Source organism: Xyrauchen texanus, chromosome 27, assembly GCF_025860055.1.
Source record: "Xyrauchen texanus isolate HMW12.3.18 chromosome 27, RBS_HiC_50CHRs, whole genome shotgun sequence".
NCBI classification, from domain to species: Eukaryota; Metazoa; Chordata; class Actinopteri; order Cypriniformes; family Catostomidae; genus Xyrauchen; species Xyrauchen texanus.
This window is the reverse complement of record NC_068302.1, coordinates 37873687-37900277: the sequence shown is the minus strand read 5'-3', so window position 1 is coordinate 37900277 and position 26591 is coordinate 37873687. Positions and strand designations below refer to the sequence as shown.

Genomic DNA, 26591 nt, shown 5'->3' with positions numbered 1-26591 from the left:
ATGAAAATAGATTAGCCCCTTTCACACGCAACCATTTACAGGAAAATTGCTGGGTTGCCTTTACTAGTAAATGTATTGTGCTATTCACACTACTTTCATATGTTTTCAGTTTTGCTACCACTCACACATCAGCACCAAACGCCATTAAACTATGCGACTATGTTTGCCGGAAATGACCTCAACATGGCTGCATACTTTGAAAGCATGGCAGTGTATGATTTTGTAGCTGAACATATGTGGTCAGTAATGTTGGTGTTTTTTTTTGGGGCTAATGTTTTAATTTATGCACCTGCTCAAGACTCAACAACACCGTATCCGAGGACTTCAAATGAGACTGTTGAACTACAGAGAACAAAACGCTGCTGCTAGCATCTGAAGACGGAGTTGCTATCTGCGGCTAAAAAGCACAGTAATGTACACCGATCACCCACAACATTAAAACCACCTGCCTAATATTGTGTAGGTCTCCCTCATGCTACCAAAACAGCGCCAACCCGCATCTCAGAATAGCAATTTGAGATGATATTCTTCTCACCACAATTGTACAGAGTGGTTATTGTTGCATTGTTGATGAGAGAGGTCAACAGACAATGGCGAGCCTGGTTCGAACTGACAAAGTCTACTATAACTCAGATAACTATGTACAATTGTGGTGAGAAGAATAGCATCTCAGATTGCTATTCTGAGATGCAGGTTGGTGCGGTTTTGGCGGCATGAGGGGAACCTACACAATATTAAGCAGGTGCTTTTAATGTTGTGGCTGATCGGTGTATACTTATTTTGCTACACAGAGGTCTGTGCGAAGAATGTGGGTTCATCAGAAAATACATGGGTAAATCGCTAACTGTTCCTTTTAGCTGTTGGGAAATGAATTCATCTGCTCAAATGAATAGAAGCACACTAGTTTCACTATCTGATCAAATTAAATGTTTCTTACTTCAGAGTCACCGGTGTTAAACGGCGCAGAGTAATTGAATCATCTCCTTCAGATCTTTCTTACATCAGTGCACCCTGACCTCATATGATCCGAACCGGTAATCTTATGGCTCTGTTCACACATATCATCAATATGGAAATTTATAGGTAATGATACAACTTCGCATTAAGGAAAATTGCTAGAGCAAAATTTACCAGCATTTTCAGTAGGTAAAGGCAATTGTAGGTAATTTTCTGGAAAAGGCTGTATGTGTGAAGGTGACTATTGAAAAAAACAAATTCACAGCTGCATTCTGGATCAATTACAGAGGTTAGATTGTACATGCAGGGAGTCCTGTCAGAAGAGCATTGCAGTAGTCCAGTCTAGATATGACAAGAGCTTGGACAAGAAGTTGTGATGCATGCTCAGATAGGAAAGGTATGATTTGCAAATGTTGTACAGTACAAATATGTATGATAATTCTTTGAATATTTATTAAAAATCATAATATAATATACGGAATATACTCCATTTGGTTATGTAAACACCCCCCTGAACTAATATTTTGTTGAACCACCTTTTGCTTGAATTACACCAATGAGTCTTTTTGAATATGTCTTCACTAACTTTGCACACCTAGACTGTAATATTCATACATACTTCCTTGCAGAATGGTTCAATCTCAGTCTAATTGCCTGGTGAATGTCAATGGAATGCACGCTTCAAGTCATTCCAAAGATTCTCCATAGGATTAAGGTCAAGGATCTGGCTAGGCCTCCCAAGCACATTCACCTCCTTGTCGTTTAGCCACTGTATTGTTGCTGTGGCCTTGTGCTAAACCGTTAACATCTTCCCATTTTCAACCTCATAGCAGAGGTTCTTCTCAAGAATCTGTCTGTATTTTGCCTTGTCAATTTTCCATTCTATCTTGACAAGTGCTCCAGTCCCTGCTGAAGAGAAACACCCCTATAACATGATACTGCCACCACCATCCTTTATTGTGGGCATGGTGTTATTTGGGTGGAAAGATGTATTGGGTTTTGCCAGACATTTAGTTTTGCATTCGGCCAGAAAGGTACATTTTGGTCTCATCTGACCACAGCGATTTCTGACAATGTAACTATTTTGAGGAGTGCTTTTTTTCCCCATAAAGACCCGATTTGTGGAGCGCTTATGATATTGTGGCCACATGCACACACTGACCAGTTTTTGCCATAAAGACCTGAAGCTCTTTTAAAGTTGCCAGCAGCCTCTTTTTTTACCCGGTCATCCAGTTTTGATGGACGGCTGATCTATGCAGGTTGGTGCCATACACTTTCCTCTTTCTAGTAATAAGCTATAATGTACTCAGAGGGATAGTCAAAGCCTTTGAATTATTTTTATATTCATCCTGTAACTTGTGCTTTTGTCACTTCAATTGATCACAGTTGAAAGCCAATTAGCTAAATTTGTTTATCTAGAAGGTGGTTGGTTATACCACAGCAAGTACTTTTATTACATTGATTTTTACTTGGATATTGTGGGTTTCATGGTGTAAATAAAGCTGGAAAAAGTTTAATTCTATGTTTTTACATTTTAGGCTGTAAGGCAACAAAAGGCAAATATTTTGAAAGGGGTTGTGACTTTCTACACCCACTGCAGGTGTCAGTATACAGTCCAAGAAAACGGTCACATCAGCGAATATAACAAACAAAAAATTGCTGAGTGCACCTTTGGCATGCCCACCTTGTAGACGATGAGATCATGTTTTCCATCTGGAAGAGTAGTGCCATCTAACTTCATCAGGTGTACAAGCGCCATGCCAAATGGCTTCTCTGACTTATCTCTAGCTGCAGAAATGTAAACAGACAAATTTTCAACGATAAAAACAAACTTGCCAGGTAATATCCTAAAAATACATTACTGCATGTATGAGAGACAAAAGAGGAAGCTCTAAAGTTCTCAAAACGGTTCTAGGTATGTAAATGGAAGGGTACTTTAGAAACAACATGAAACAGCATTCCCAAAATATATAGAAAAACCAAAGTGCTTGGTGATACCAACCAAAAAGGCAGAGCAAGTTTTACATTTTGACGAAAGATTATGAGGACAAACATTTCTTTGAACTTATGTGCAATTGATTGCTTCATGTCACTTTGTCACTGCAAGTGTGTGAACTACCCCTAAGACTAGGACTGTATGTAAGAGGAATATTCTGGGTTCAATAAAAGTAAAGCTCAATCAAAAGAATTTGTGGCACAATATTAAGACAAAAATTCATTCCAATTCATTCCTCCTTTACTTTAAAAAGAGCAAAAAATGAGGTTCCAGTGAGACACTTACAATGGAAGTGAATGGGGCCTATATTTTGAGGGTTTTTGCGCAGTAACGTCGTCATGGCAATGACGTTGTAAAACTGGATACAACTTTACACAGATAAGTGACTTTATCACACTAAAATCATGTTTTCAAATCATATTTTTTATTTTGTGTGTCTATACTTTTGAAATGGTGTATATTTTAAATTTTAGGGATAGGCCCTATTCACTTTTATTGTAAGTGCCTTACTGCAACACATATTTTAAAGAACTGGATGGACAAGTCGACATACAATTGTGTAGTAATCAACATTATGTCACAAATGCTTTCGAACACAAAATATTCCTTTTCGAAATACATTTTGATTTCATATGAACTAAGTTACTTTTGAAAACAAAATAGGGAACTTATCTATGAACTCACAATCCTGAGATGACCTGTGCCTAAAGGTCAGCCTTAAGTGACACCGACACACATCCTCAATGGGAATGGCCACCTGACAGTCAGAATAGAATGAAGGTATTAAAAGTGCTGGTGAAAATGTTAGCTGGGAGGTACATTTAGGATTTAAAATCCTTCTAGACAAACTTCACAGAACAGAGGACAATGATCAGGCAATCAACAGTCTGTAAATTAAAAAGTGAGTAAAGAGATGAAGATTTTATATTTTTTACACAAAGAAAATGGCAACAAAAAAAAGACAAGCAAAATTGCAAACTGTTTGTCGCCACAAAAGTAAGCTGTCAAAACAGCCACTATTTCCAACTATTGCCTCAATACTTTACACATGGATGTCTCTTCAACTGTGCAAAACATGATAAATGGCAGTTTAAAGCCAAGACATTTTTGCTTTATGTCCTGAGCATAGACTTTTTGCTTTGTTTTTGTCCTGGTATTTGTACCTTAACCGTCTCATTCCAGCAGGGCTGCTTGACCTGATAGTAGATAACAGACTTATATTCAGTGATCCCTTCATAGCCAGCTCCAGGAAATATAGCTTTCTGAAGAGAGATATAGAAAGAGTAAGATTAAACAACATCTATCTTTTAAGAAATTGATTTTTATTTTTATTTTATTTTTTTCATTTTTTGCATTTCATCAACAATAAGTGTTGTCTGCAAGTGAAAAACAGTTTAATGTTAAAGGTGAAGTATGTAACTTCTGCACCAAATGGAATTGCAAAAACAAGGTTTCCTGATCAATCCCTCATTCTGAAATTGATCGAAAAAACAGATATTCCCCTCCCAAACTCACACCATTAGTTGAGCCAATGCTGCTGTGTCGGGCAAGTCGGTATGCTCAAACAAACAGAGCAGTTTTGGTGGCACCACAAGGCACAGTGTTAATACCAAGTTGGAATAGAAGAAAGTATTTACAGTAAACAGAAAAAATACAAGTATCACCTTAAACAAGACGCAAGTGGCATTACATAAATAGCACATACGAAAATGAGTCATAAAAGCTGGCAGTACACAGTTCAAAGTTGAAAAACAGTGCTGCATAATGTGTAGTTCCAACACAAGATTAAACTTAAGTGGGAAAAATGCCAAAACTTTACAGTAGGTTGTGGACATCATCTAAACTGTAAACACAGATCAGATATGCATATTACAGGTTATAATATAATTTGGCAAAAACAATGTTGCAAAACACTTTCTGTGCCATGTGTTTGGACATTTAAAAACAGCAGCCGTTTTATAAAAGAAAAAGATCTGTGAGCTGTTTGTATGCCAGCAACAGTTCTGCTGTCAAAACACATAGATAAACAGAGCGAATGAAAGCACAGCATGCTAAATGGTGAAAGAGAAAACCATTAGTCAACATAAACAGGAGCTCAGGGCAAAGAAACCAGTGAGAAAGTGTCATTTTTATTCATATCATTCATATTTAAATGACTTCAATTTGGCATTTCCTAAAAATGTTCAGGTTTCTTACCATGTTAAGTAACTTGATACACTAACAAAGAAGTATCAAAAAGTACTGTGGCGCTAGCATGTTTTTCAGGAAATGGTACCAAGGTACCATGTTATATCATATATCATGGTATATCACGAGTGGTGGTGGTATAGTGGGCTAAAGCACTAAACTGGTAATCAGAAGGTTGCTGGTTCAATCCCCACAGCCACCACCATTGTGTCCTTGAGCAAGGCACTTAACTCCAGGTTGCTCTGGGGGGATTGTCCCTGTAAATTGTGCACTGTAAGTCGCTTTGGATAAAAGCGTCTGCCAAATGCGTAAATGTAAATATCATGATTTTTGGACATGCTCAGGGACGGATTACCTACCGGGCCAATGGGGACAGTACCCAGGGAACATTAACTGCCTGGGGGGGCCCTGGGCTTTAAGGTTGAGCAATATAGTTTGGTGATCCTCCCGCTCGAAAACCCTTTTGGGCATGAACAACGAACATCCATATTATGCCATATACTGACTTAAACAGGACATTGGTACAGGACTTGATTTTAACCATTGGGAATTGACAGGATCATGAAAAGTGGGTGTTACAAAACAGAATGAAGCCAGACCTGAATGCTGCCTATATGTTAGTATAAATTAACCATTTTACATTATGGAATTTCTTTACCTCCATTGGATTTCCTTCTTCATCCAACACGCTCAATATAACTTCAACGTTTTTAGGTGTCTTCTTCTTGCCGCGATCAAACTCTCCTTGTAGCAGTGTCACATATATGTCGTTCCTCACGTAACCTGTATGGATGGACATAATAGCAGTATTAACTGCACTTCTGCTCCACAACTGTCTATAACTAATAATGGCCATTAAATTATCTGGGTGAAGAGAAGACTTTAAATGGATTTACTAAAGTTCTTCTGGGGGTTGTAATAGCACTGCTATTACGAGGATATCTGAGAGATGTGTAGACCAACCTGGAAGGATAATTTCAGGAAAGCCCATTTTCCTGACTATAGCTGTTGTACGATTCACAAAATGAGGGTAATCCTTTTGAACCTGGAAGACATCACCTGGGAGCAGTTTTAGGGTCACAAACAGACCTGAAAACAAAAACATGCTGTTAGAACCTACACGTTGCCTTATAAGAACTGTTTCAAACAACCAATAAAAAGTGAATTACAGTTCTTACTAGGCAGTACTGTGTTAATAATCCCAAATCATTCCGATTATGAGTTTTATCATAGCCACTAACCCTAACTACTAAACTTTAGCATTTAATTCAGATCGCACCACTCATTGACATCTTAGGTGAGCCATTTATTACTTTTAAAGAAATTAGAGAATAAAGTTTGAGAAACTCCCATGTAATTACAGTGATGTAAGAAATGTAACATTAACAATCATTGTAATATTTGCACACTGAACTGTAATAAATATTTTCTTTGTTGCATTTAACCACCAAAAGAGCGCAACAGTGCCCGTCCACTTTGCCAGTCCACTTTTTCAGCTGTCCTGGTTCCAGAAGTATCTTTCCCATAAATTGTTTCCATAAGGATTTCATAAAATCCTTCATAATCAAACCAGCTCTGAGGTGAATAACAACATTATAAACATTAATTCGAAGCAAATAGTATTTGAAAATCAGACAAAATGACTGTGTACTTACCGTCTTTTATAAGGGAATGAACTACAGTACCATTAAGCATGCGGATGATGTACTTAAAAACAATGGAAAAATATGAAACTTTTGATTTAAAGTTGCTGATTATAAGCATATAAACTAAATGTTTTAATTTTTTTTGCTAAATATTCCTGCTAAATATAGTGGAGTGGTGATGGTGTAGTGGTCTAAAGCACATAACTGGTAATCTGGTAATTAGACGGTCACTGGTTCGATCCCCACAGCCACCACCATTGTGTCCTTGAGTGAGACACTTAACTCCAGGTTGCTCTGGGGGGATTGTCCCTGTAATAAGTGCACTGTAAGTCGCTTTGGATAAAAGCGTCTGCCAAATGTGTAAATGTAAACATATTCAGATATATGCAAATATAAGTAAATTCAGAGTGTAATAAACTACTAAATTGCTATTAAATGTAATTATTTTAAAATGAAAGTGAAATAACATGGACTGATGGCTGCAGCAAAAGCATATGGTGCGATTACTAACTTCTGTCTTTAAAAGTTTATATGTTATCATTAAAAATATATTCCCTTATGTAAAAAATGTATGGGATTTTTACTTCCAGAACCAGACTGTTGCACTCTATAGTCGCCTTAACACTGCAAAGATATTGTCGCGTTATGTGTTGATTCCCATATACAACTGAAAGATATCAAGTCATCATGCTGCGTTTCATTTACACAGAACCAAATTGTTACCCCTAAACTTACTTCAAACTTTAACACTCGTCTTTTGCTGCCTTGCAAGCATTGGTATTTTCTTCAGGATGTGCAATTCTAGTTTTAAGTTTAAAATTGTGTAAAACATTCATGCAAAAATGCATCACCGTGGTTGAATAAGGAATGGATTATTCTATGGATCTGTATTAAAAAATAATTATGAATAAATGAATAAAACACGACAACACATTTACATGTAATTGACATATTAGTTATAACAGTCAGTAAGTTACAACCAACCCCAGTCATTTTAATTCTGTGTGAAATGTGCTTTGAAAAGAGACACGTTTTTCATTTTGTGAACATTAAAATTCACAACTGAAATATTGTGAGACATTTTGTCTCCATGTGAAATAGTGTGACTAGATGAAAACTGAGTGTTCCTAATTTCATACTTTCAAACTTCCCAAACAAATTCAATAAGGTCACATTACTCCCCAGAGGTATATAAACACAAGACCATAGATACATTTTTGGGCCATAGTGTCTGGCTTTACCCTGTCCTTTGTGGTTGACCTCTCGTGTAGCAATGACCTTGTTGAAGACTGCAACGAGTGGCTCATTCTCCCCAATGACACGAGACGGTATTAGAGGAGACATGATTAGCTGCCTCTGACGGATGTACGTTTCCATGGCAATCCTAAGAAAAGAGAGAGAGAAAAGGAAGAAGGAATTTAAAATAAAACAAAATAATGAAATAACAGCCTAGGGAGAAAAAACTATTAAAGTGTATGATGCCGTAAATAAACAACAATGTATGGAAAATAACATCAAAAGAAACACTATAAGCATGCAAATAAAGCATCACACTCACTGTTGAAAAGGGATGAAATACTGTTTATCGTCATCATCAGTTTTTCCATGGGCAATATCAGTGATATCCATGACTGTGGACACAAAGAAAAAGGATATAAGCACTGATTAATTTAATAGTTATTTTATTATGAAACCAGTCTCATTCTCTTAGATCAAATAAGTAGCATTTTAAAAGTATCTAATATTCAGAAGTATGCAGAGATCAAATATGTGCCACAAATGTTCATTTGACCTTCATCGTGCATGTGTTTCAATGTTGATCAGAGTTTATTCTTAACAAATAAGACTCTCAATGACAAAAAAAAATCCTAAAAATACTCAACATCTTTCATTTTCCAGATCAGATGATATAAAGCTAGAAAACAACATAATTGTTTTCTAAAACCGTCAAAAACCGTCATTCTTGTTGTCAGTTGTTACATTTGAGAGTTCCTGAAATGTTTTGTTTTGACATGTTAAAAATAAGCACCATGTTTTGGATGTGTCACCAAGCAAAAGAAAGCTCTTCTTCCAGCTCTTACAAAGAGAAGCAGAATCAAATTGTGCACTTAAACATGCTTACAACAAGGTACAAGTGTGCCGTCTACACCTAGCTTTATGAACCCTATGACTGAATGATGAAACCTATGATACATGATGAAATGTATGTCTTTGTAGTTTACTAAGCTCCAACGCAGGTATTTAACCTGACATTGTTGTCTACAACGATACAGCATCAAAAAGGTAAAAACGCTTGAAACAAAAAGAGATATTATATTATGCAAATCTATATTTGTCCTTGGGTCACCTACACAGATTACAATACTTCGATATGAATATCAACTCATTTTTATGTGAACAGAGGAGAGTGAAAAGAATGGGTCAAAGGACATTGAAGAGTTCACACACACAAGCCCTTTTCTAAGAAATATAACAACAGTACCGCTGTGCCTTTCAGCTATTTGAATGAAAGAAAACTGAACTGTAATACAAAGTGATTTCAACTGAAAGCAGGAAACAGAAATTTTACTACAGCATGCAAGATATGAGAGATACAAGCTGCAAGATTTGAAATCTTGTGTGCACCCGACTGTGGAAAAGTAATGCTTATCAAAAGCAACAAGGGAATGCTTAAAAAAATAATTTATTTTCTTAGTTTTGGGACACAACAATATGAGGCTGGAATAAAAGTGACAAACAAATTAGCAAAAGTGCTGTTTACTAAAAATACCAGGGATAATGTTGGCAGTTTGTTAGCAATTCACTTGATAAAATGAAACCCTTGTGCACACATACATATTTTTGCCATCTGCAGGGTTAAAGTTCGACCAAAGAAAATAGTGTTGACCCATCCCTCAGTTTGTAAAAATGAGCAAAATGTGCACTACCAATAATGCACTCATAAATGTAAGGCCTAACAGGCTAGCTAGCCAAAGAGAGCTTAAAAGCAGAAATGTGAAACTTGCTTTGTTGTGAAAGCACTTACAAGCATTCATCTGTACAACATGTGTTTTGAGCTGTAATGCTGTCTAAATAATCCTTATGCAGTGGGACTAATTATCTAGGTAGGTGAACTCATCATTTACTCACCCTCATGCCATCACAGATATGCATGATTCCCTTCTCTTGAACACAAAGATTTATAGAAGATTATTTCAGATCAGATTCAGTAGGTCCATACAATTTAAGTGGATTGGTCCAAAAATTGTAAAGCTCCAAAAAGCACATAAAGGCAGCATAAAAGTAATCCATACTTCAACAGTGGTTAAATCTATATCTTCATAAGCAATATTATAGTTGTGGATGAGAAACAGATCAATATTTAAGTAATTTTTCCCTATAAATTCTCCTTCCTGCCCAGTAGGTGGCAATATGCAAGAAGAATATGAATCGCCAAAAACAAAATACATTTTTGGAAGTGAAAGTGAAAGTGGAGATTGATAATAAAAAAGGACATATTGATCTATTTCTCACCCACACCTTCTGAAGACATGGATTTAACCACCTGAGTAATATAAATATATTTTATTTAAAATTTTGGCACCCATTCACTTGTGAGGACATACGTAGCTAAAATATTCTTCTAAAAATCTTTGTGTTTAGCAGAAGAAAGTAAATCACATCTGGAATGGTATGAGAAGGCATGAGAGTAAATAAATGATGAGAGAATTAAATCTTTTGGGTGAACTATCCCTTTAAGATTTTGTGTTAGGGGTTTGTTCAAATCCTTACCCTAATTATGAGCAATAACAGTAGCGATGCTTGCCTTAGCCAGCGAAACTAATGTCACAGATCATTGCTTTAAAGGTGACGTAAGTAATTTGCAATATGGCTGCATGATATATTGTTTCAGCATCGATATCCCAATGTGCGCATCTGCAATAGGTCGCAGAACGTGCAATGTAGTAAGGTAAACCTATATCAGTCTACAATATTTTTTTTTTTTTTTTTCAAAAGGAAAACTAGCATTATTTCTGTCTGATATGATGGAATTTACTCTGATTTATGGGTTCTTGGATACAACGAGTTTATAATCATTTCTTTTAAACACGGAGTTCATTGCTGCACGTTATTGACGTGCAGACTCTGCTTGCGCATGATGAAATGATGAGTGAGAAACAGGCAAAAAACACCCTAATGGAGAATTTGGTTGCAAAAAGAAATGCATCATCAGTTATATGGAAATATTTCAGCTACAGACAGGATTATGTTGACAAAAATCGGGTACTTTGTCAAGAGTGCCTTGCAATTGTTGCCACAACACAAGGCAACACGACCAATTTGCACCACAAACACCACATGCAAGTTATTTGTTTTATAAACATACTTTTATTGGTGTATAGCTGCAATTTTCTATTTTTCAAATGGTTTAAATTAAAAGATGATTATTGTTTACTTTTCTATTTTCAAAAAAGAGGTTTGTAATTTAATTTGTAATGTAATAAAATGTTAAATGACTTATTTTGTCATTCACATTAATTTCCTATTGTGATAATGAAACTTCCTCAGTGTAAAGCCTGTATACCTTATAGACACCACACTTCTTCATTCACAAATGAGCCCCTTTATTTTAGGTTAAGCAACATGTCATAACATGTTATCATTAATATCATAACATGTTAGATCATTGACATTAGGCTGAATTGATAGAAGAGTATTTCATGAATACAATATAAGTCAAAAAGTCATTTTCAGTTTTTTTTATTTTTTATTTCTATTTTCCATTAAGTTGCAGTTCCCTACAAAATCACCCCAATTATTCTATAATAATTAATTCTTCTCAAATAGAGCCATTTAAGTCATCTGGTGAAGTCATCATGTATTTATATCGCAATATATATCGCAGAAAAACTAAATATCGCAATGTCAGTTTTTTTCCAATAGCATGCAGCCCTAATTTGTAATGTAATGTTAAAATTCAGTGACAACAATGCAGTAAGTAAGCCATTGGTAGGTTGATTCTCCTGACAAGTGTAAACACTGTGGCTCTGAGGCTCAATCAAAACATTGCTCAGTTTGTTTTAGCACCCAACCAACCCTTTATACATTACCTTAACCAAATGTGTGAGTTTGGGGCAGGACTATCTGTTTTTCTAACCAAAAGCAGATGGAGGGGAGTGTTCAGAAAAGCCTGTGATTATTTTTGCAATGCTAACAGACTTGTGTATGGAATTCAACTCTTTAAAAGTAATAATTCTGCTATATATTTTAAATACATTCCAGATATAGAAACTTTAAACAGCTATTCGCACTTGGCAGACTTGTAAAATGTGTAATCCAGGCTAAATAAACTATGAATGAAAAAAAAATCTAATGTCCATGCTGTGAGCTCAGAACCTGCTACTCCAAATGGCCTCCTCAGTCCTCCTGTGTGTTTCTTCCCCTCCTTCAGCTCCATGCAACCCACACGGATAATCTGACAAACCAGGAACAGGCGCTGTCTAATGAGGTCACTGCTACTCAGGTCCTGGACACAGTGAGGTCATAGTGAAGAACATGAGGAAGCACTTAAAATGGTTTCATGGGCAGATCATCGAGTTAAAAAACACCTGATTTTGTTCTTAGATGTATGATACTATTAAAAAAAAAATGTGGAGAAAAATACAAGAAATAGGATGAAAAATATTCTTATCTCTGTTACCGTGAAAAGCTGGTAGGTTGTTCAGTTTTTCAATCTCTTTCGGCATTCCTGTGCTGTCCCACCGTACCAGAAAGTTTTCGCTGGGAGCACAACAAAAAAATGTCACAAACAACTTTCCAAACAGTTCAAACAACATTTACTAATTTTAAAACAGACTAAGTTTATACAACAAGGATGTGATCAACTTCATTAAATACAAACCATAAAAAAACACACATATATCATATAGATTTGTATTTTCCCTAAGGTCCACTAGTTACCTCAAATTTTCTTGCCCCAAAAACACTTATAATTTCAGTTTTCATGACCATATTTCACCCTCCCAGGTGTCTCGAGATATGTTAAAAGTTTGTTATTTCTTTACTTGACACACACCTCGTTTACACCTGTGACCACTTGATGGGGAGGGTCTCTGTTTCATGACGACATCAATCACTATGTCAGTGTGTTACTGCATGATATTAAAGTGCAACAAAGTCAGAAAAGACAAAGAAAGTGCAAAAAATAATCAGGAAGGATAAGCGGTTACACCTCAAATGCGATACGGTCACCTGCGTTGCGTTGCGTTTTTATTTTTATCCGATCACAAATTATTTGATCCCATTTAGACCTGTATTTATCGCTGACATCATGTGATTGGATCACTAGAAACACATCTTAATACCAGGTGGAAATGGGGTCACAGTGTCTAAAAACAGCACAAAAATGTCCGTCAAGTGCAAAACAATTGAAAAACAGCGCAAACTGACACAAAAACACATTAAATGTGAATGATCCCTAAAACTTCTATGTAAACGCCCTCCTCACATATGAAATGAGTAACAAACTGCACTTTTGCAATCGGATCAAATCTAGTTCACACTGTCCCATAATCAATAACAGTCTATTTTCAGAGTGGTGGTGGCATAGTGGGATAAAGCACAGAACTGGCATGCAGAAGGTTGCCTGTTCGATCCACACAGCCACTAGCATTGTGTCCTTGCAAGGCACTTAACTTCAGGTTGCTCCAGGGCGATTGTCCCTGTAATAAGTGCACTGTAATCACTTTGGATAAAAGCGTCTGCCAAATGCATAAATGTAAATGTAGACATGTTCAAGGTCTGCATTACATTGTGACAGGAGCACATAAGAATATGTGCTATAATGTGCTGCTCAAAACGTTAAAATTAGACTGAAAAGATCAGGGAGCTTGTTAAAAATAAATGTTTGTTGCTCTTCCTAATGTTGAAACTCTTGATGGATGTTCAGAGCTGTAGGTGCTACACACAGCCAGAAAGACCACAAGGTTTGTTTAGAAGGCGACATTTCGGAAGTCCGAATTGGCATCATTGGTGTTAAAAGTGGACGGATGGTCATGTGTTGATGTACAGTATTCTTTGAACGTATAGAACCATTCTAGCTGGTCTTTTTACTTGGGAGAAGGTTCTGAGTTCTAAGTGTTACAATATGCTTTTATAACAATGATCTTTTATTTCTAAGATTCCTCATCATTTGAACCGCTTAAAAAGGTAAAGGCTTTTGGGGCCTCTGAAAAGAAGCTGAATGGTTATACTGAATACAATAAAGTTAATTTACTATGTGCTTTTATATTTCTTTAGAAAAGCTCTTTAGCTGATATTAGGGCTGAAACGATTAGTCGACATTATCGACAACGTCAACAATAAAAAATTGTCATTGTCGAATAGTGGTCTGATTTCATTTAACACAACATGAGATCTTTTGTAACTCTAATGATGACGTGGGAGAGCAGCACTTCAGCTCGCACTTGATTGAGGAGAGGAAGAAAGAGCAGCTCACAGTCCAAACGCACTCCAAACTTTCCAAACAGATTAAGGCGATGAAGATTGCAGAGTATTTTAATACAAAAATGTGAAATAAAGCGGAGCCGTACCCGGTGTTCCACTTGAGCAAAACTTGCCTTTCAGAGCGTCTAAAAAGGAAACACTGCACCGTTATATTCTGTACTTAACGCATCCTTTATTAAAGTTCAAATAATAAGGAAGCAGGCTATATAAATAAGCACAAACTCCGAAACTGGCATTTATCTGTGCGGTCAGAGCCGCTATATGAGTCGCGTGAAAAACAGCGCTAGGGAGTTTCAAACTTCTCCCGGCTGATACAGTTTCGCGCGGAGACGCTCATCACTGGCGCACGCTTGGAGCAGCTGGATTATAACGTGATGACTCGAGACATAATGAATTATAATATGAGTGTCATGGTGTGAATCTTATGGTGAAGAAAATCGGAAATACGCAGCTCTATAAAGAAAAAAAAAAAGAGTTTGTTTTTTGTGAGTTAAAGATGGATCGAAATCAAGTGAACAAAAAGATGAGAGGGTCTTAGCCTATTATACAATACAAAAAAATATTTTTTTTGTTTTCCAATATAAATATCTAAAACTCCTTATGTACATTTACTTCAGCAGCTATACAGCAGAACAAAATATTTTATCTGAGAATTTTGAATATAATATTTAATTAATTTTAATATTTCAATATTTTAAAATATTGAAAAATCCTAAAAACAAGATACATTTTCCTGAGAAGCAACATATAAGATATTTAGACTTGCTTTTAGAGCATTTATGTTGAATATGAGTATATTTTATCTTTACTGCACTCGCAGAAGTATGAACAAGTGAAAAAATACACTTCTCAAAATACCTTTATATTTAAGATACATCCTCTTAAAGCAAGTTTAAAGCAAATATCTTATATGTTACTTATCAATTAAATGTATCTTGTTTTAAGGATTTTTAGACAATGTTAAATAATACAAGACAAAAACACTTGATAACAATAGGATGTTTTTTGCAGGGAATTTTTGTATTAATTAAATAATAAAAATCCAAGTTGTTTTTCCCCTTATTTATTTAGTTATTTAGAGGTATTTTTAAAACATGATTTTTTTTCCTCTTTTATTGTTAGTAAGCACCTTTAATACAACCTTTTAAGTCAGACCACAAGCTGAATAATCGGTTAAGAGCTAATGATTAATCTTTGCAATAATCGCCCGAACAGTTGAATAATCATTCTAATAATCGATTATTAGTCGATTATGAAAATAATCATTAGTTGCAGCCCTAGCTGATATGCAAAAAACTTGGATTAGTTTAAAGCCTTTTGCAGGAAAGAGTCAATGAATTTCAGCACAAGATTTGTCTTGAGCACTGTTGCACACATAAAGCAACTCTCCGAAAGAAATTAACACATTGTTCATAGTCCTCTCTGTTGTATAACAATATTATCACCATTGAAACTGCCAGATGCAAACTAGATAAGAAAATAAAAAAAAACGTAGAAAGCATTCAGTTCTGCTTTTTAGAGAAACCAAAAGAAGGAAACTCACCTAATAAATTCAGACTTGTCAGGATCGTATAAAGACATGAAGAGCTCTGCGTCCTCACCGATGTTGCATACAAAGTTTTTGAGATTCATTAGGAGACTGTACGTGTGCACACAGCTGGAGAGTGTCAGATGCCGTTTCTCCAGGTTTTGAAGACGCATCTACCAAAATAGAGAACACAGAGACAGCATTCAGGATAAAAAACACAAAGTGTGGTCAGTTTGACAAAAGTTCTGAAACTAGAGTGGAAAGTAAATTAATGTTGTTCAAAAATCATTAAAACATTAAAACTACAACTATATGGGGACTGGGTAGCTCAGCGAGTATTGACGCCGACTACCACCCCTGGAGTCGCGAGTTCAATCCAGGGCGTGCCGAGTGAATCCAGCCAGGTCTCCTAAGCAACCAAATTGGCCCGGTTGCTAGGGAGTCACACGGGGTGATCTCCTCGTGGTCGCGATTAGTGGTTCTTGCTCTCAATGGGGCGCATGATAAGTTTTGTATGGATGGCGGAGAATAGCATGAGCCTCCACATGCAGGGAGTCTCTGCGGTGTCATGCACAGCGAGCCACGTGATAAGATCGCAGATTGACTGTTTCAGAAGCGGAGGCAACTGAGACTTGTCCTCTGCCACCCGGATTGAGGTGAGTAACCACACCACCACAAGGACCTACTAAGTAGTGGGAATTGGGCATTCCAAATTGGGAGAAAAAGGCGATAAAATAAATATATACTACAACTATACAAGTATTTATGGGTCTGTGATTTGAGTCTTAATATGCATGTAGAAAGTCTAGTTTTGTCTTTCTATCAGAATGATAGTTGCTGGTTCAAAAACCTTAATGTTCTCACACCAAGACCATTTACTAAAACTAAGCTATAAAAATATTTTTTTGAGAAATGCTCGTGATTATGAGGATATTTACATATATACACCTATTAAGCACTCAGCAGCTTGGCTTGCCCTGATGAACAACATCTCTGGTGATGGAGGTTAGCATATCATAACAGAGATAATTTACAGCATGTTTATTTTAAGAAAAACTAAATTATGGCTAGTTTGGGTGCAAAAACCTTAACAAACAGTAAAAAAATAGGAAATCCAGGGGGAAAATAAAGGCTACAAATGTACAGAATATGGCCCTTTCAACCATAAACTAAGAAGTGTTTTACCTTCTCCTCCCGTATCCTCTCATCAATACTACGGGATGCTGACTCATGTGCTCTGAACAGGCTGACCGTGCTGGTGTGCTCCGGGTCTAATGTGTTACCTGCTTCATCACGAACCACCAAATCAAGACCCAGTATTCTGTGAAACAGCAGCAGTTGGATCTCACCACCATACTGACACAACATTATGTGTTATCATCCTCAACATATGGAGTTATACCACACATGTTGACTGCATTCTACACAGTTTTATTTAAGTTTAGTTATAAACCTGTATGACATTCTGCCATTAAAACACAATAGAAGAATTTCTGTAAAATATCCAGGCAGCTATTTTCCATGTTATGAAATTGAAAGGGAAATTTGGCTGTCAAGCTCGAAATAAAAAACACCACAAAAGTGGTCTATACAACTTGTGCTCTATTTTCTAAGCCTTCTGAAGCTATATGATCGCTTTAGATCACAAACAGACCAAAATTTAAGTCATTATTCACTGAAAACCTTGCCCTCCACTAGGGCTGGACAATTAATCAAAGTAAAAACGACATCACGTTACGACCTTGTGCGATTATTAAACCGCATAGGGCTTCGATTTAAAAAATAAATAGTCTGCTAGTGCTTCTGGCTTTAAAGTTTATGTGCGGTGCTCTGTCACATCTATATCGTGTTTAGTGCATTTTTACAGTGTTTTCAGAGCAGTTCTGTGCTCCACAACTCCATCTTGTTCTCAGAGTAACAGATGTGTTCTGAGTTCGGTTCCGTTTGCTTACGTGCGCTAAAGTGTGTTATATTTAAAATGGTCCAGATTAACTTTAATTTCACTTCTGCTTCATTCCAATTATGTCTGGCTGCTACAAGTTATATATAAAAATAATACACTCCATGGCACCAGGTATTTGTGGTCAGAGATGATGTTAAAATGAGGAGCACATTATGTGAACTCAGCTACTGTACACACAAACTTCATGCATGTCACCAAAATAAAAGATCAAAAGACTATTTGGTTTAACTGAACCATTGCTTAACATATAAATGCCATGTGCAAGTTTACATTTTATTACAATAGTACTACAAAATATTACAGAATAATAATCAGTTTCAAACTTTAACATTACAATAATTAATTATTCAAATTGACTTGGTTTTAAAATAATGATGATGAATAGTGGAACACTATTACAAAGTGGACAAAAACAGGTACACAGTGAACAGGTACAATGTGAATATGAATAAGAGTGTTTTTTCTCTGTTTCATTCCTTGTAGTTCTTTTTAAGTGGGCTCAAGTGTGAACCTTACTAGGAATCACTTACTAGTTTTTAAGATTATCAATATAAGAAGATTTTTCAATATAATCGCAATGTAACTTTGTCTACATCATGCAGCCATACCTTTCACTGCAGCTCCCTAAACAAACCCAATATTGCTTTTTAATGTTTATAATCACATGTGGGTTAGTAAATAATGTATTTTTATGTATGGGTGATCTATTACTATAAATGAGTTAAATCTAACATTTACAATTGTGGATGTAAGTAAATCAGATATTCTGAAAGTTTCTCTTGATGTCGGTTTTGTGAAATGACTCTAGATAAGATTATGTGAAGCTGTATCGCACCTGTTCCCATAATCTATTTTGGCTGTGACTTTCTTCTTGAGTTCCACAAGGTCATCGTTTGGAAGTGTGCCTGACACGATCTGCAAATGGTACTCCATCAGGCTGTAGGCCATCTGCTGAACGCTCCGGAACAGCGTGGTATTGTTGCTCTGTTTCAGAGAAGAATAGGTGATTAAAAATTATAACACTGCTTACAAAACAGTTGCAATGGATTTGCCTTTGTTGAACAAACACGTAAGAAGCTGTGTGTTGGCCAGTAAGATGAACTCAAACAAACTGCAAAGAGGACACACCTGGGTTCACTTACCACATAAAGTTTGTGCCATATCTGTGTCCATTCTCGAAGTGTGGTGCCAAGCTCTTGTACCAAGGGCAAATCTATAGGCACTACAGTCTCTTGTTTGCTACACATCAAAAGAAGGAAATTAGAAAAAACACGATTCAGTAGTGTTGTCAGAATTTCAGTTTAAAGTAGAAGTAGCTTAATGCAGTTCTTTACTGGGCAGGACATACTGTAACGAATGGCTTCGTCCCTTTATTAAAATAGACAATAGCTATTAATTGATGTCACAGACATGGACTAAAATTCACAAAATCTTTCACCTCTAAAGAGCTAACGCCAATGGCAGATGACTGGTATTGTATATTCTTTTGACAGTCCGCTACATGTTAAATTAACTGAGTGACAGACAATTAGACACAAATGAATTACATTGCAACATTAACATGTGATCTGCCTCTTACCCGGTTCCTTCAACTTTAGCTTCTTTCAGATGAATATAGTTGGCAGGGAAAATGCCCTTTGAAATAAGACAATGAAAAGCAGCACTTGTAAGAACCCACGCAATTCATGCAGAATGTCATGTAATGATTACATTGTCAGTTTATCAGTAGAATGATAATTATCCCAACACCTTTTGTGATTTCTGCCGTAGTGTGTATCCTCTGTACCACCCTGGGAGAAGGAGAGATAGAGAGAGATCTTTGAGACAGATGAAAGCACATGGCAAATGTTTAATCTATATTATTTATAAGAAAGAATAATGCAGATGATCTGGTATTCTAGAGCTATAACGTATTTCACTGATCGATGCCAGGACGTATATACATAAAACTAGGGTTCTTATGTAAATAACATAACCAGGTTTTATATTCTTAAAATATCATGGAAAACAGGATTGTTCATGCTTTTCTGTACTTTGACATACTCTGAAATTGACAATGCAAAGTCCATCCATTTTTTTGATCAAAATTGCATTTAATGAAACTAAACTGTTAGTCAACCATAACAGAGGTCATTCACATATAGACGTCTTAAAGATATAATAGCAAAAATAATCTGTTTAATTCCACCCTGTTACTACAGTTAATTTAGGACTGGGAAAAATATAGATTTTCTGATGCATCGCAATCTTAATTTGAACACTGACATCTCATGAATGATATTTTACTCTATCCGCAACCCTCCAAATCACTCGCATACGCAACCATATTTTCTGCCATGAGACTAAAAAATGTCTGTGATAAGCCACTGGCTGGTAGATGTTCTGACATCACTCACCAGTAAATTAATAGTATAGTGTTGAAGAAGTTCAACACCAAGATCAACATTTTGGTCTGACTAGTTCCATGTAATGTGTGTCCAAAGATGAGGTCAACGCAACCAATTTGTCATTGCATAATGTATTTTTTTTAATACCCTTCTTGTTCTTTACAGTAAGATGTTGATCAAAAACATAAAAAATAAAGAGTTAATTCTAATCACGCATAGCACGGATGCTGTCAAGAAGTCATTCGACTCCACTCTCGTTAATATGTGCTCAAATCAACCAAAAAACAGAGAAGCTCTATACTGAACTGCCGCTATTCTTAAAGAGACAGTAACGGGTTTTAGCACATGTTCTATAAATCAATTTAAATATGTAAGGAATAGTACAATTTATGCATGTAAAGAAGTAACTATATGAATATATATTCATATAATTTTGCAATTTCAAGACTTATGTATTCCATTTTTTGGTGGAATACATTGATTTGTACTTTTTAAAAAGCTAAAATGTGATCATTATGATGAAAAGCTAATGATAAAATGTAATTTTTAAAAACATTATTACCTAGTTAGAAGATCCCATGTATAATTAACAGCATTAGATGAAGCAAAATTATTTTGTATGCAAGCAAAATGGACATTACATCTGCAATATACCCAAATGAATCGATATCAAATCAAATCAAATTGAGCACTTAAATTGGAATCAAAATCAAATTGTGAAATCTGCATTAATACATGTATTAATATCCGTTTTAGTTCATTTTGTAAGTCGCTTTTGATAAAAAACTTCTGCTAAATGAATAAATGTCAAGGTAAATAAATGTAAATATCCAGCCCTATTAATAATTAAGTTTTACTCTACACAAGAGCAATATTTAACTGATGAATAAAGTTTAGGGCACAACTAGAAAAATGAATGTTACATAGCTATTCAGGTTGGAGTCCAAAAACCCAGAAGAGAATTCGTCATGGGTTCCCTCTGGATTTTCCTATGGGTTTTTATAATGGGGTTTTGCAACTTTTGAGAAAAATAAGGTTGTGATAAACATTACTTGACAACACGTGGACGTTTTTCTTCAACATAACATACACACAGTCATACCTCACAGTCATATTGAATTGCATTTATGTTTTTTTAGCATGGTGGCTTCAAAATTTGCATTTGAGGTATGTGTATAATTTATGTTTAAGAACAAAACATCCATACATCATCAAGTAATGTTTACCCCTGATCTTATTTTACTTATAAGTTGAAAAAAATAAAAACATTAAAAATCCATATGAAAATCCCAAGGCAACCCATGGCAAATTAGACTTCTGGGTTCACCTACAAATTGATCAATTGTAATCATTTCAATTACTTTTCCATGACTTCAATCATTTTCATAACTTTCCATATAGGGCCTTAAATATAAATATACCAAAGTAAAGTTTGTTCTGAATCAAAATCTAAAAGTATATTAGGATATCGTTAACACTTCTTGAGTTATAGGCACTCCACCTTTAGAAATATTTTTTTGGACACACACAACTGGCATATAATGCAACAAGGGGTGCTGTAGTCAACTGATTTTAATAATAGACCTAAATCTGTGTATTAATAAAATAATGACACTGCCACATTTCTAAGGTTATTTATATATTTACCTGTAGTTTTGGGAGAAATTGACATTTTCACCCAGTTTCCACCAGGTATTAAGATGCGTTTCTTAAAACATTTTGTGATTGGATCACAAAAAACACAGGTGTAAACGGCAATCCGTCCAGTATGTGTCCCGGCAGCAGTGAAGTGTCACCCCCTCACCTGTCAATCAACTGCTGTGCTAAAACAAGAGTTTCAACTTTGGCGTTTACGAGCGGCTTTAAAAGGAAATAACCATCCGATCAGAAAATTTTAAAAAGTGGATACAATCACGAGAGCTTCACTGATCTTCTTTAGTGTGTCTGATATCAACACTGATGAGAAGCACGAACACCTGAAGCTCCTATAATAGAGGTAACCCACTAAAATAATTGTTAACGTTTTTTTTTTTTTATGCTTTGTTTATCTTTACTGAATTTGTAGCACTTTAATATCATGCACTAACTCACTGAGAGGGTGATTGATGTATGACATCATGAAACAGAGACCCTTGATATGGAATAACCTATTCCTTTTAGAGATTTCAAAGACTTTTCTATAACTTAAGATTTAATTAATTTCCTCAGGCTTGGAAATGCTTTAAAATTCCCAGATTTTCTATTAGCGTGGAAACCCTGGAGATTTAAGTGATCGGATTACAAAATGTTTTGCACCTGATTTACACCTGTATTTAGCTATGTTTGCTTATGATCGCCCAAAATGTAGCTATGTTAATCTCACTTGTAACCAGTGGTAAAGGTCAGAGAGAGGGGATTGGTCAGAAAAACTTAGTATCTGACCCCTTTTAATCATTAATAAAATATGGTTCTTCTTTTGTATTATGCAGGACATGTGTGAAGTGTTTGCATTCCTACATCTATCAAAGCTTCAGAAGAACTCTAGGGTATCCCAGATTAAGGTGTTCAGCGCAAGTGGGAACATGCTATAAAAAAAGCACAGATGGATGTGTCACGACATGTTGTAGCGCGCTCACCTTCAAATGTCTCTAGTATGTGTACTGTGTCTCCCACCTGAAGACTCAACTCCAGCTCTCCTTTGGAGTCATAATTATAGATGGCTAAAATGAAAAAAAAAGAGGGTTGCAGACCACACAAAGCAGAGGTAAACCAAAAAAATAACAATGCTGCCGTCTGTTCTCACAAGTTCTTAAGTGGAGAGTTCTTGAGTTCTGCAAGAAAACATCCACTTGTCTCGTCTGACGTATATCAGTATGACTCAGATCTGCAAACTAATAGCCAAATATTCCAGAAACCCAAACTTACAATGAGATCATAATAGCAAAACTTGAAAATGAGTGGTGTTTGACATAATGCTTGGTTTCTAGGGTGTTTCTGGTCTGGAAAGCTTCTTACTGGACCAAGTCAAATGAGCCCACCTCTCATCATCTTTGATTTGATGGTCTCTAGATTTGACTCGGGTGATGGGTTTCTTCTTAAATAGAAGTCTAATGGATTTTTCTGCCTGTTTTATCATTCATCAGGTGAATATTGTAATTCTGATAACTTAGAAAAGTAATAACACACCTCAACAAGAAAAGTCATTTGGCATGAAATCAAAACCATAGATTGTTCAAATACCTCACCAAAATATTTGGAATTATAATATTAATACTTGCCTTAGCAAACACCACTAACAGTGCACATCTGAGTCCACACCATACTGTTAGAGATAATAGTTGAGTTCGAAATATACACAATATGATCTGGCACAAAAAGCAACAGAAATAGCTATTTCCTGGAATGTGAACATTCTGACAGGCACGGAGTGCTTGCCTCATATCCTAGTAGAATTGTTTTTTTGGACTGTTGAACTGCAGCTGAACCTAAAAGAGTCCATGTCTACACTACAAGAATAAAAGGCATGAGTTTCACTGATCCTCATTCCTTCTAGTCATATTAGATTACATTAAAGATACCAAATCATCTCTGAATCATGATTAACTGATCCATTATAATGGACTTTTTAATGGATTATAATGGATTCGTGGTTTATAAAAATCCATTATGAATTATTAGATGTTTAAAAACATGATAATCTAAACCCAGAGTGAAATGAACAAAAGAAATTCAAAATGTTTTGTGTGAAAATTATTTCTGTAAATTTTTCAAAAATAACGACTGTCCCAGAGTTGTGGTGTAATTTCCACCACACCAAACAATTTTGCCGCTATTCTTTTCAAAAGTTAGGAGAACTTGTTTATCAAGTCAGCAAAAGTGTAACTGAAGAGGAGATAAATGAAATAAAATATTCAATTTTCTCATGATATTGCATCAATACTTCAGATCCATGTATTGATATCTATATTCAACTATTTGTGTATTCATATCATGTAAACACAGTTGGTACACTGTTACTTCCAAATCAATTTAATGAGCTCACCAAAAGACAAAAACATGATGTTTCGAGCTATGTAGTCTTCATCAGACATTAGTATAAGTAGTATGTATTATATACGTTGTGACAAAAAATGATTTATGGCCCTGATTTATGGTTTAATTGCTGTACATTTGACCTTTCCCTCCGCCCCCCTCCCCTCCCTCCGGCAGTTGTAGGCTACATGCTGTGATATGGCGTGTCTGTTCTGATACCCCCATCGGTGTATTTAAAAGAGTAGAAAGATTATTAATCTTTAATGGAAAACTGAGATGACAAAAAAAGTAGTATTACGTTTAAAATGTGTTTAAATGATGTCTTTATTGGGGTTTAATGCTTGGTGAAAAACTGTTTTGTTTTTTTAAACTTTTGACAAAGAGAAGAAAATGTGTATTTAAACATTACGTTGTCTAACACATCTCTAGCAATGTCACTTTAAAGATGCTGAACAAAAACATAAAATGTATTTAAAAATTGTATTTCAACAAAGAGCATTTTATCTAGCATAAATTGTAAAATGCAGCATAAAATCTACCGTTTAAAATCCTTTCATGAACTCATTCAGGGGTAAGTGATGTAAGTAAGACGATGTTTAACATTAACCTAGCAAACATGATACATTTTCTAAAAACATAATATATATTTTTAACTATATAAGACAGAAATCTTACACGACTCCGTTTAAAGTCCTTTCGCGATCTCAGTCCAAAATAACAATGGCGTGAGACAAGCCCCTCTCGTGGGGTGGGGCTTAACCCTCCTAATCTTAGGAAGTGTGTTTTAAAGGTTTAAATGTATTTAACGAAAACTTTGACATTTTGTTTTAAAAAACGTATCAAGTTGGCAAATACAACAAAGGCACTCTAAAATTATAAAAACTTTAACAACATTCACTAGAAAATACAGTATTTTGGTAAACAGGTTTATTTTATATATAATTCTGACGAAATATCTTTAATACACAAGTTTGTTACATTTTTTTATTTTTTAACCATGAGATTCTAAAACAGTGGATACTGAATGATATTAGTTAACAAATAGGTTTATTTTACGCAAACAGACGATACTGGTTGCAGTCTCATTCAGACGTTCACTTTAAAAAAGAATAAACGATTAACAAGTGTTATTTACTTTTACCAGAAACGTATTTTAAACGTATTTAGTATGAGTTTTCATTGAAATAGTATGCATTATAAATTGTAGCTTTAACACGTGTTGTATTGCATTTTTTCCAATCAAAATTATTTCAGGAGTGCATCCAAATTGATAAGGCGTTTTTGATCCAATCCTTAAGCGCTGAGCAGCGGGGATTCGTTTTCATGCTGCGGGGTAATTCATTTTATGATTCAGACATAAAGGCGACGATCGACAGATGTTTTGTGGCAGGGATGTGTAGTGAAGACGCACCAAGAGTTCGAAGTATCAATTTAAATCTTTGATCTCTTAATTTTTCACAACGGGTGTTTTGGTCGACAGTCCTTTTAAATGATTTCAGGCACAGATTAAACTATCAAACATCCCAATGTTGCATTATTCAGTTCTAAAAGAGGTTTTAACTAAACATATTAATATTGTAAATTAATGGGTCCTTTCTTCACGCGCAACCGCCTACTAAAAACAAGCTAATAGGCCTACATTCAATAATATTATAATAAAAACAGCCGCTGAGTTAAATCACTAGACAGAAAGATGTGCGGTCGTTTAAATGTATGAAAACAAATGAGATCAATTGTTGTCTAAGAAAAGGGTATTTTTCTGTTGAGAATTATATAAAAGAGACATGAATAAAACTTTTTTTATATATACGTCATTTTGAACTTTTGAAAGTTTTAAACTTTTATATGCGTCATTTTGAGTTTGTCGCGGAGCATCATGAACCCAGATTTAAAGAGAAGATGGCGTCAGCTGTGGTGTGATTGTGAACTCATGACACGACATGTAATTTCATGGTCAGGGTGAGTGAGGGATCCCAGCGTGGGAGATGCGTGAGGAAGCTGAGTTAGGGTCGCCGTTATTTTAGCGTCACCGGAATCTCCGAAAAGAACACATCACGACTAATGTTATAATGTTACCTGCTGTAATAGGGCTATTGTGCAGTGGACTTTATTGGTATCAGAATCCGCCAAAGGACATGGACTGATTATTATCCTGGTGTGACTTTGCGGCCGCTGGAATGACCAGCGCCTGCACTTCATACATAGGGAGGGGTCTTGCCGACCCAGGACAAGGGAAGTGTTTTAAATTATTATATGTAACATTGTATGGATGTATTGTCTGTCTCTGTCCCCAGTGCGGGAACTGTATTGGGAAAGGGATCAGGGAGGGGGAGGGTGTTGCGTCCTATGGGGGTGCGGTGAATTGGGGTAAAACTGTGAATGAATTGAGTGGATCTTGAGTTGGCTGTTGTGTTTTTATAACGTGTGCTGC

The 26591-nt window shown here is 35.7% G+C and overlaps 1 protein-coding gene across 1 annotated transcript in view; it reads right to left on the bottom strand.

Moving 5' to 3' along the window:
* LOC127620794 (dedicator of cytokinesis protein 5-like) overlaps positions 1 to 26591 on the bottom strand; it is a 95375-nt gene that overhangs the window by 49047 nt on the left and 19737 nt on the right. Inside the window, exons 2-18 of the mRNA XM_052094043.1 lie at positions 22765 to 22848; positions 19512 to 19552; positions 19342 to 19397; positions 18905 to 19001; positions 18598 to 18746; positions 16985 to 17120; positions 15815 to 15972; positions 12467 to 12546; positions 12373 to 12374; positions 12163 to 12292; positions 8345 to 8417; positions 8028 to 8170; positions 6104 to 6229; positions 5799 to 5923; positions 4117 to 4215; positions 3638 to 3710; positions 2642 to 2745 (exon numbers count right to left, since the gene is read on the bottom strand). Coding sequence (XP_051950003.1) covers positions 2642 to 2745; positions 3638 to 3710; positions 4117 to 4215; positions 5799 to 5923; positions 6104 to 6229; positions 8028 to 8170; positions 8345 to 8417; positions 12163 to 12292; positions 12373 to 12374; positions 12467 to 12546; positions 15815 to 15972; positions 16985 to 17120; positions 18598 to 18746; positions 18905 to 19001; positions 19342 to 19397; positions 19512 to 19552; positions 22765 to 22848 — 1676 coding nt within the window. The remainder of the gene's footprint in view (positions 1 to 2641; positions 2746 to 3637; positions 3711 to 4116; positions 4216 to 5798; positions 5924 to 6103; positions 6230 to 8027; positions 8171 to 8344; positions 8418 to 12162; positions 12293 to 12372; positions 12375 to 12466; positions 12547 to 15814; positions 15973 to 16984; positions 17121 to 18597; positions 18747 to 18904; positions 19002 to 19341; positions 19398 to 19511; positions 19553 to 22764; positions 22849 to 26591) is intronic.